Source organism: Coregonus lavaretus, assembly GCF_964263955.1.
Source record: "Coregonus lavaretus genome assembly, chromosome: 36".
In the NCBI taxonomy this organism is placed as follows: Eukaryota; Metazoa; Chordata; class Actinopteri; order Salmoniformes; family Salmonidae; genus Coregonus; species Coregonus lavaretus.
The window spans coordinates 24,084,621-24,096,818 of record NC_140023.1 but is presented as its reverse complement, the minus strand read 5'-3'; the positions used below and the strand labels follow the sequence as shown (position 1 = coordinate 24,096,818).

The 12,198-nt window shown below is 41.9% G+C and overlaps 1 protein-coding gene across 1 annotated transcript in view; it reads right to left on the bottom strand.

Moving 5' to 3' along the window:
- Window positions 1–12,198, bottom strand: part of LOC311110903 (sorbin and SH3 domain-containing protein 1-like) — a gene marked incomplete at its 5' end in the record, with an annotated part of 55,061 nt that overhangs the window by 31,625 nt on the left and 11,238 nt on the right. The window contains 2 exons of the mRNA XM_084153531.1: window positions 8,750–8,833; window positions 10,295–10,409. Of these exons, the coding sequence (XP_084009657.1) occupies window positions 8,750–8,833; window positions 10,295–10,409 (199 nt within the window). The remainder of the gene's footprint in view (window positions 1–8,749; window positions 8,834–10,294; window positions 10,410–12,198) is intronic.

Below are 12,198 nucleotides of genomic sequence, written 5' to 3'. Positions count from 1 at the left end.
TGCCACTGAATTTTCTGTCTTTTCACTCTATTGTCTTTATATCCCTCTCTGTCTGACGGAACTGGGTTCAAACACTATTGGAAATCATTTACAATATTTTAGCTGGGCTTGATTGAGCTTGCCTGGCGCAATGGAGCCAATATAATCGTTGCAAAACGGCAAACCCCACCCATCTGTCACTCCAAGCAGGCTAAAGTAAACGCTCAAATTGAACCCAGGTCTGCTGACTGATCTCCCAGTCCCTCTCAACACGGGATGAAATGAATGGTTTCTCCTGCTACTTGTGGGTAATTGAGCTGACACTACACTGCTCTGCTGGAAAATAAACAGGAAATAGGGGTGAGAGGCTTATCTGAACTAAAAGAGGTGGATCTCAATCTGATTATTTACAAGAGATTTACAAGCCTGGGGATTCCCAGCAATCTACGTTATATGTATAGATATGTATATGTATAGATATGTATATGTATAGATATGTATATGTATAGATACCAGTGGAGGCTCCTCAGAGGAGCAAGAGGAAGACCATCCTCCTCAGTGAATTTCAGAAAAATTTAAATACTGAAACATTAAAGTGGCAATATGTAACTTTTTGGGTGACCCGACCAAATTTACATAGAAATGTGAGTTACAGATCTATAATTCTATGTGAAAGCAAGTCTAAGAAGCGGTAGATCTGTTCAATGTGTGCTATTTCTATGCTTCCCGTTCTTAAGTTTTGTTTTTGGGTCTTTTACTTTTGGTTTTACACCAGCTTCAAACAGCTGAAACAACAATATTTTTGGTTATGGGAAATATATTTCACAGCGGTTTAGATTGTACAATGATTCTCTACCCTACACTAGCTTATTTTGTCACATAAACTGAAATTAGGCGAACTATTAGAGTTTTAGCAACCAGGAAATGGCGGAGCGATTTCAGCATAGACTACTTTAAAAAGTTATCCTTTTTAGATAAAACTATACTAAATATATTCATGTAACCAAATAATTGATTAAAACACACTGTTTTGCAATTAAAGTCTACAGTAGCCTCAAACAGCACTCTGTGGGGTAGCACCATGGTGTAGCCTGAGGACAGCTAGTTTCCGTACTCCTCTGGGTACATTGACTTCAATACAAAACCTAGGAGGCTCATGGTTCTCACCCACTTCCATAGACTTACACAGTAATTATGACAACTTCCGGAGGACGTCCTCCAACCTATCAGAGCTCTTGCTGCATGAACTGACATGTTGTCCACCCAATCAAAGGATCAGATAATTAATCTAGTACTGAATGCATAAGCTACAGCTAGCTAGCTAGCACTGCAATGCATACAATGTAGTGAGTAGTTGACTCAAAGAGAGAGAAAGACAATAGTTGAACAGTTTTAAACAAATTAATTTCTTCAAAAATGAAGGAGAACCAAGAGAGAGAGAGAGGGAGAGAGAGAGAGAGAGCTATATTTCACTTTCTCTTTCACTCACTTAGCTAGCGAATACAGCTAGCTAGTCTAGCCTACTCAAACACCCAGCTCAAACAGAGAGAGATGCCATATTAGCTAGCTGGCTATAGCTATCCAACACTGGAACTTTTCCAAGTCAAGGTAAGCTTTTGGTTTTATTAATTTATTGCCACCGGGACCCGCCTGTGTAACTGCTAAAGTGCTTGCTGACTGTACACTGTACAGTATGATTGTAGCGGGTTTACTAATGCAATTAGTTCTAGTAGCTATGTTGACTATGATGTTAGCTAATATGGTGATAATGATGTAGGCTGTGTGTAGAGGTTATGATATGAAGGTTTGGCTTTGAAAGGTTTTCTTCCCTGGTCACAGACAGCTGATGTGTTGCACACTGAAGTCCACAAGCGAAGAGAAAAGGTGAGAGGAGGAGAGCGCATAGATGCGAGAAGGAATTAACGAGCAAAGTGATCATGCTGTTTGTATGTGGCTGCTATGTAAGTGAACTGTGTTTGTGTGTGATCAGGGGTATATTCATTCTGCCGATTCTGTTTTAAAACTTTTCTTAAATGGAAGCAAACGGAACGAAGCGGGAATAAACATAGCTGAATTTGTCCAATAGAAACTCTCGTTTGCAACTGTTGGACTAATGAATACACCCTAGATCAGCTAGATGCAGGCAAAAGTGTGCAAGGCAGTATTGAATGTGTCACTGTCTGTCACCTTGATTACAAAATGTTTTATCTTTCATTCATAGGCTAGATTGTAGCAACCTCATGATGGGTATAGGGAAAATTAGAGTATCATGTAGTAGCCTAAACTTATCAATGTTACATTGAGATGGGTTAATGGAATATGAATGACAGTCATCCAATATGCTGTAATAGAAATAAGGCCATGATCATTAAAAATATAATCATCCTCCCTCATCTTAAACGGCACCGAACGCCACGGATAGATACCGTATAGTCTATGGCAGGTGATATAACAATAAAAAGTTGAACAGAAACAAAGGTTCACACATATGTTGGGGGCCAAATATGATTAAAACCTTCAATGTGAAACATTCCATATAAAGTGGAGTACAAAATAATATCATAAAAGATGGAAAGTTCATATGCATGAACAATTGTCCCTAGCATGCCAAGATCCCTGAAGTCAAACAATGATTTAAGACATATATTGCAGACATCTGAAGTCTCTTCGTGTAATGTGTGGTTTCAATGGAAATTAAGGGACACAACATTTTAGAAGCTGTTTACCGATCTAGGCGGATGAAGGTACCGTGAACTCCTTTCCCTTGGCGCATCAGTGGAACACTGTTTTAACATTGTTTGACTCAAAGAAATGTACTACTTTGCTGGAGGGGGATATATATAGGCCAACATTGCAGGTTGGGGTGCTATGGGCTTTGTTTATTCACATTCAAAAATAGGAATCATGAGTGTATCACTATGTAATGGGAGCCTTCCTTCGAAAAGTGAATCCTCAAGTCTTATAAAAACACTGGCTCCCCTAGGATGTTGTTATAGCTGTATCCTTATTCCCTCCGCATAAAATGCTTAGAGATAAAGGTTCATTATAAACCGGGTGGTTCGAACCCTGAATGCTGATTGGCTGAAAGCCGTATACCATGGGTATGACAAAACATTTATTTTTACTGTTCTAATTACGTTGGTAACCAGTTTATAATAGTAATAAGGCACCTCAGGGGTTTGTGGTATATGGCCAATATACCACGGCTAACATCTGTATCCAGCCACTCCGCGTTACGTTGAGACTAAGAACAACCCTTAGCCGTGGTATATTGGCCATATACCACACCCCCTCGTGCCTAATTGCTTAAGTATATAACAGAGGTTATATATGACAACACAATGAGTTGATGGGATTATGGGTTACTTCCGGTCAAACATTAAGGTTGTGATGGAGGTTCATAATGGCTACATCCCAAATGGCACTCTATTCCCTTTATAGTGCACTACTTTTCACCTGGGCCTATAGGGCTCAGGTCCAAAATAGTGCACTGTATGGGGAATAGGGTGCCATTTGGGACGCACTCCAATATCAGTCAGGGTATGACTCAGTACAGAGACTGTGGTCAGAGTCAGATACTTTATTAGTGGTCCCACATGCATCTGCCCCCTCAGTGACAGCGTACGCTAGACAGACTAGTCACTGACGGAGTCGCTCAGTCGGAACACAGAAGGCCAAAATGTTCTTCCTAACCGTAGATACGTATGGCAATTTGGCTTCCGTATCGCCTTGTATATCCATGGAGCTGTGATTGAACGTGACTGTGATCATACGAATGTCCAGACCTCTGACTGTGAGCTCATGCAGTCGTGATCTTTGAGATGTATTAATGGTTGATGTGATTAAACAATAATATCATTGCATCTATCTGGTTATTAGTGATTGGGGGATAAATCGATACAGATACATATCGGGATAATATTTTAGACGATATATTGTGTCGTTTTGACAATATTTCAATATTATTTTTGCGCTATTTTGCAGTATTATTCCTTCATAGCTTGTTCTCCATCTTCTTTTTAAATAGGGAGCCAATTTGTTTTCAACGTTTGTATGGAACATCGAATCACAATAGAATTACAGTATCGAATCACAATACATATAAACTGAACAAAAATATTAATGCAACATGTAAAGTGTTGGTCACATGTTTCATGAGCTGAGGAATATTTCTGTCTGTAATAAAGCCATTTTGTGGGGAAAAACTCATTCTGATTGGCTGGGCCTGGCTCCCCAGTCAGTGGGCCTGGCTCCCCAGTCGGTGGGCCTGGCTGCCAAGTGTGTGGGCCTATGCCCTCCCAGGCCCACCAATGGCTGCACCCCTGCCCAGTCATGTGAAATTCATAAATTAGGGCCTAATTTATTTATTTCAATTGACTGATTTCCTTATACGAACTGTAACGCAGTAAAAATCTTTTAAATTGTTGCATGTTGTGTTTATATTTTTGTTCAGTATAGAATCGTGAGAATCGCGAGAAAAACTCAATACATATTGTATCGGTACCTAAGTATTGTGATAATGTCGGCTCATCAGGTCCCTGGCAATTCCCAGCCCTACTAGTTATGACCATGCTTTTGGAGCAACAGGGATTGTGATCATAAGACAATGTCCTACAAGTATAAGAGGTCAGAAAACCACTTTATCTATTGTTAGATCATTATGCTGTCAAGAAACCATTCAGCTCTTGGACTTAACTTTGGGCAAAATATTTAGAACAAATTGTGAAAGAATACTCAGGTTTCCTCCTTAGGTTGATCGGATCGTCACGTGTTACATGGACATACATGGAGTCTAGATTCACTAGACCTTCCAAGAAGGAACCATCATCCCATGAGCACTCTAAGAACTCATAGATTGAGTCACCATAATCCAGAAGAGATATGCCAATTTAAACCCAATGTGCCAAGGTGTCTAGCCCACCCCTTGAGGGTCAAATGCTACAAATACCAGGTGTATCTGGATCGTTGAGTCAGTAGGTCATCAAATTGAGCTAATCTGGCAACCATCCACGCGCCCTGAGACATCTCACTTGAAGGCCAAAGATTCTAGTACTAACCCCTCCTAACTCTAATATAAGTCGCCGGACAGGAGTTGCTGGAGTCTGAGACAGACGGACATGACTTTCCATGGATACCACCGTGACTCAAAGAGAAGGTTGGGAAGAGGAGAGGGTGTGGTTTCCAGGCAGACTCCACTGTAGAGGTTGGCCCTGACTGACTGACTGACAGAGCAGACGGCATGGAGGCGTAACATCTGTTTGTGGGCAGCCAGTGAGTCTGAATACTTGTCTGGTGCCCACTGGAGCCCGAGGCATGTAGCCTACCGGTATTTATCAAGCTCCCCACCGAATATCAAACTTCTGAATCAACCTTGACAACATGCCCTCACTTGGAAAAGTTACTATAGTAAATATACCAGACTAGACAGCACACCTAGATTGAATAGGGGCTGTCGTGTAATGCTTGCATAGGCACTGTTGTACCCACGCTACAGGGCTGAGCCAAGCCATTTTGTGCTGGCCTGGTTTTATATACTACCATAGTTGTCAGACACTGTACTGGAAAGGACCATGTGAAAGGAAAATATCAGAGCCAGCACAATACAGTTCGGGTCAGCATGTTAGTATGAAAAGGGTATCACAGTTTTGATCTGAGGTGTTGCCACAGTTGAATCACCCTGCCCAGTCCTCTGGCGTATGCTGTGTGTCCTCATTTGCAGGGTGCCCATCAATGCAACAACAAAAATGTCCACATGGGTGCTGAGTTAATTACATGGTACAGAGGGCATGGTGCCAGTGTTGGCATAGCCGTGAGGATCCTGTTGTAAGGGACAAAATGAAAAGATGGCTTTCTGCCTGATACAGCCATAACAGCTGTGGGATTTATTACTTACATGTACAGTTGCTTGCGAAAGTATTCACCCCCCCTTGGCATTTTTCCTATTTTGTTGCCTTACACCCTGGAATTACAGCTGCAAGTGTCTTGGGGTATGTCTCTATAAGCTTGCCACATCTAGCTACTGGGATTTATGCCCATTCTTCAAATCAAAACAGCCCCAGCTCCTTCAAGTTGGATGTGTTCCGCTGGTGTACAGCAATCTTTAAGTCATACCACAGATTCTCAATTGGATTGAGGTCTGGGCTTTGACTAGGCCATTCCAAGACATTTAAATGTTTCCCCTTAAACCACTCAAGTGTTGCTTTAGCAGTATGATTAGGGTCATTATCCTGCTGGAAGGTGAACCTCCGTCCCAGTCTCAAATCTCTGGAAGACTGAAACAGGTTTCCCTCAAGAATTTCCCTGTATTTAGCGTCATCCATCATTCCTTCAATTCTGACCAGTTTCCCAGTCCCTGCCGATGAAAAACATCCCCACAGCATGATGCTGCCACCACCATGCTTCACTCTGGGGATGATGTTCTCGGGGTGATGAGAGGTGTTGGGTTTGCGCCAGACATAGCATTTTCCTTGATGGCCAAAAAGCTAAATTTTAGTCTAATCTGACCAGAGTACCTTTTTCCATATGTTTGGGGAGTCTCCCACATGCCTTTTGGCGAACACCAAATGTGTTTGCTTATTTTTTTCTTTAAGCAATGGCTTTTTTCTGGTCACTCTTCCGTAAAGCCCAGCTCTGTGGAGTGTACGGCTTAAAGTGGTCCTATGGACAGATACTCCAATCTCTGATTACTGCCCTCCTTGCCTGGCCCGTGAGTTTTGGTGGGCGGCCCTCTCTTGGCAGGTTTGTTGTGGTGCCATATTCTTTCAATTTTTTAATAATGGATTTAATGGTGCTCCGTGGGATGTTCAATGTTTTGTATATTTTTTTATAAGCCAACCCTGATCTGTACTTCTCCACAACTTTGTCCCTGACCTGTTTGGAGAGCTCCTTGGTCTTCATGGTGCCGCTTGCTTGGTGGTTCCCCTTGCTTAGTGGTGTTGCAGACTCCGGGGCTTTTCAGAACAGGTGTATATATACTGAGATCATGTGACAGATCATGTGACACTTAGATTGCACACAGGTGGACTTTATTAACTAATTATGTGACTTCTGAAGGTAATTGGTTGCACCAGATCTTCATTTCACTTCCCCAATTTGGACTATTTTGTGTATGTCCATTACATGAAATCCAAATAAAAATCAATTTAAATTACAGGTTGTAATGCAACAAAATAGGAAAAAACGCCAAGGGGGATAAATACTTTTGCAAGGCACTGTATTCTATATCATCATATACAGTGGTAGTAGGACACCTAACCCGAATTGTATTGGGTATATTATTTGCCTCACAAATGGACAATGTGTAAAAATGTAAATAATCTTAATCACTGGATAAGAGCCATTGCTACTGTAGGTCGTCATACAATGTTCAGCTGCCAACATAGTCGATATAGCTAAGTTACAATCCAAACTCAGCAAGCCTCACAGATGAAGAGCAGGTGCCAAGATTTACAGCATGAAAGTAGAACAACATTTTAAAAAAGACAGCACACTTTCAGGTGTTACTGAAGTCAAAAGATGGAGTTGTTCCAGAACGTATATAAAACGTGCAAAATAAAATAACAAGCAATGATAGCAATGGCATGGGCATTGCAAATAACAAAATAACCATTAACTGCATTGCTTTGCCACAGACCCATTTGTCTTTCACACTCCCAACTGATAGTAGAAAGAAAAACGTAAAAATGTGTTGTATACAGTATACAATGATAGAGCTAGATCTAGAGCTAATTGAGTACCTATAGAGCTGTAGCTCTAATTACACAAGGTACGGCCCCATTGCAAGACTTTTAGGAGGGGATAATAGCTTGTTTATATTCAGTAAAGGTTTGCAGATGTGAGGTAAAGTTGTTGGAGTAGTCCTTACAGACAGACATATACTGAACAAAAATATAAACGCAACATGTCAACTGTTGGTCCCATGTTTCATGAGCTGAAATAAGAGACCCCAGAAATCTTCCATATGCACAAAAAGCGTATTCCTCTACAATTTTGTGCACAAATTTGTTTACATCCCTGTTGGTGATCATTTCTCCTTTGCCAAGATAATCCATCAAGCTGATAGGTGTGGAATATCAAGAAGCTGATTAAACAGCATGATCATTACACAGGTGCATCTTGTGCTGGGGACAATAAAAGTCAAATCTAAAATGTGCAGTTTTGTCACACAACACAATGCCACAGATGTCTCAAGTTTTGAGGGAGTGTGCAATTGGCATGCTGACTACAGGAATGTCCACCAGAGCTGTTGCCAGATACTTTCTATACCATAAGCCGCCTCAAACGTCGTTTTAGAGAATTTGACAGTACGTCCAACCGCAGACCACGTGTAACCATGCCAGCCCAGGACCTCTACATCTGGCTTCTTCACCTATGGGATCATCTGAGACCAGCCACCCAGACAGCTGATGAAACTGAGGAGCATTTCTGTCCGTAATAAAGCCCTTTTGTGGGGAAAAACGAATTCTGATTTGCTGGGCCTGGCTCCTCAGTGGGTGGGCCTGGCTCCCCAGTGGGTGGGCCTATGCCCTCCCAGGACCACCAATGGCTGCGCCCCTGCCCAGTCATGTGAAATCCATAGATTAGGTCCTAATTTATTTATTTCAATTGACTGATTTCCTTATATATGAACTGTAACTCAGTAAAATCGTTGAAATTGTTGCATGTTGCTTTTATATTTTTGGTCAGTAGTTTGATTAGGCATTTAAACATGGATGTTATTACCACATGCATTGTTTAAATACACTGTCACTTTAAGACAGCGACCACTTACCGCTTTATCAAACTCCATCTCTGAAAAGAATCTATACCAAGGCTCATTCTCTAAATCTACATCTTCTGGACTAATGTGCTGAGTCTACAGCGGCATGGCAACAAGGAAAGGAGGAGAAAGACAAAGAGAAGACAGTTCAGACAGCACAGAATTTACAGACACAGGCAATGAGGCTATGACACATTCTTGATATGATCCAGACAACATTCCCACATTCCCGACATGCTGAATTTCTAAACAAAACATTTCCTAATACAAAGGAATTCCTGAAGATTTGTCTTTATGACAGGTGAGTTATCCAAGGCGAAAAAACAAATGGACATTCCCGGAAATTTGGATCTCAGACAGATGTCGGATTCGTTCTCAAATGTATAAAGACATAGAACACATATTACATGTGACATCAACAAATAACATAAAGCAGTCATCTGAATCGTACTCAACTGCAGAGTGCACTCTGTGCACATGTATAAGAGAAGATAAGCAAGTGTGCTTTCATAGGTCCCATCTGCTTCTTATGCTTGTATTCCTACTTGTGAAATCTTATTCTTCTACTTATTTGAATGTGAATATATTTCCTAACATGTTTATGTATAGTATATTTCAATCAATGAGCCACAATGGCAATAAGGAAGACCATAATTCACAGAACAACAGATATAATAGGCTAGATTAAAATAAGAGACTAATGCTGCCGGGAACCTGACACAGAACCACAGACTGTGTCCTGTAATTAAATACATTGTCACATCACATACTGTATCTGTCTGACAATGGTGGACAGCAGTAACAAGGCCTTGATCTCTACTGTTCAGTATGTGGTGCCACTGGGATGGGTCCTAACCCATAATAGCTCACCCTAATTGAGCTCCAGACAAACAATGATTACATTATGATATAATCAAATAACTATTATACAGTAGAGAAGCATCTCTATTCTCTTCTGTATGAGCCACACAAAGAGGCTGTCAGCTAAACCAACTGTCAGCTAAAACCCATATGCAGCATTTGTTTAAAGGCCCACTCGTTAATGAATCTCATGAGGCATTAATAAGTGATACTGTTTAAGAATCAATGGGTGTATGTCATCGAAAAAATGGACTGTAAATATCACAGTGGGCCTTTAATGCCCCGCAGATTCAACCTTTCAGTTGAACCCGGGTGGCATACACTATATTGGGACATTGATCTATCGGTATTCATAGCATTTTTTGTCCATAAACTGTGTCCTGTGTCAGACTATTTTCCAAGCAGATTCAAGCCAATTTTTGCTGTTGAAACACTGCAAGACAATGGCCATGGCTTGTAAGTGATACCTCCACACCGCCAACTAGGTCATCTGTCATTGTAATAGTATCCTCCTTTAGGAATATTGTACACATGGCAATTCAGTCTACACATATGTTGCCTACTAGAGCTGCCCTAGTTAGTGAAGCATCCACCTAAGCTCTAAGAGGGAAACAGCTTACACAACATGCGTATAATAGAGACTGCAGAGGCAAACACAGAAACACAGGCATGGCACTGGAAGCATGGCTGTCGTACCTTTCTCTCCAGTTTCAGCACCGACGATTTTCCCGGCTCGTACTCGAAGATGCTCTTGGGCTCGGCACGGTACTTCCTGGTGTCCACCTTTTTGTCAGGGGGCTCCCAGTCGTTCCTGCAGGGGGGAGGGTAGGAGAGCGAGCAGATCTCTATTAAGTCAAGCAGTCTCCATGGCAACTGGCTGGGGCTAGTTTTTTGGGTTACAGCTCCATCATCAACAGCGTTTTCCCATACAGTAAAGCTCGTGCCCCTCCCACTCTCCATCTCTTTTACTCTCCCTGTCGCTCTTTCTCTCTCTCGCGCTCGCTCTCGATCAAAGCTGTTTTATGAGATGATTTAATAAAGAATAAAATGTACGGTCATGTCAAGGCATGAATCAAATCATGCTAGCTAACTAGATTGAACCAAAGACCCTAGCTGCATTTCATGAGAGAATAGACCACAAGGTGTGGTCAATGTCATCTGCTTCAGAATATACAGTGAGCTCCAAAAGTATTGGGACAGTGACAATTTTGTTGTAGGTTTTGGCTCTGCACTCTAGATTTGAAATGATACAGTGACTATGAGATTAAAGTGCAGATTGTCAGCTTTAATTTGAGGGTATTTTCATCCATATCGGGTGAACCGTTTAGAAATTACAGCACTTTTTGTACATAGTTCCCCCAATTTAGCGGACCAAAAGTATTGGGAGAAATTCACTTATATGCGTGTTAAAGTAGTCAAACGTTTAGTATTTGGTCCCATAACCCTAGCTTGCAATGATTACATCACGCTTGTGACTCTACAAACTTGGTGGATGCATTTGCTGTTTGTTTTGGTTGTGTTTCAGATTAAAACAACTGGGCCTAGTGTTGCATTAAATACTTTACGGAAACAAATGCTTTCTATCCCCCTGAGACCCAGCAATAAATGTTTGTCCTCTCTAGTGGACATCAGTTCTTGGTCCGTATCTCTGAGGCCATACAAGCCACTGTATTAAGTCCTGTTGTCCCTTTGAGAGGGACAACTTTATCTTCCTGGTTCTTAAAAAGAAATGGCTGCCATCAAAATTAGCACAGTTGATGGACACTTTAAAATAAGTGTGTGTAATTATTAATGATAATTTTTTGATATTCAAATTGTTTCTACTAAGTGAATATCTCAGGAGCACAGTGGCCTCCATCATTCTTAAATGGAAGAAGTTTGGAACCACCAAGACTCTTCGTAGAGTTGGCCGCCCGGCCAAACTGAGCAATCGGGGGAGAAGGGCCTTGGTCAGGGAGGTGACCAAGAACCCGATGGTCACTCTGACAGAGCTCCAGAGTTCCTCTGTGGAGATGGAAGAACCTTCCAGAAGGATAACCATCTCTGCAGCACTCCACCAATCAGGCCTTTATGGTAGAGTGGGCAGACGAAGCAACTCCTAAGTAAAAGGCACATGACAGCCCGCTTGGAGTTTGCCAAAAGGCACCTAAAGGACTCAGACCATGAGAAACAAGAGTCTCTGGTCTGATGAAACCAGGATTAAACTCTTTGGCCTGAATGCCAAGCATCACATCTGGAGGAAACCTGGCACCATTCCTACGGTGAAGCATGGGGGTGGCAGCATCATGCAGTGGGGATGTTTTTAGCGGCAGGGACTGGGAAACTAGTCAGGATCGAGGCAAAGATGAAAGGAGCTAAGTCAGAGAGATCCTTGATGAAAACCTGCTCCAGAGTGCTCAGGACCTCAGACTGAGGCGAAGGTTCACCTTTCAACAGGACAACGACCCTAAGCACACAGCCAAGACAATGCAGGAGTGGCTTCGGGACAAGTCTCTGAATGTCCTTGAGTGGCCCAGCTAGAGCATGGACTTGAACCCGATCGAACATCTCTGGAGAGACCTGAAAATAGCTGTGCAGGGACGCTCCCCATCCAACCTGAC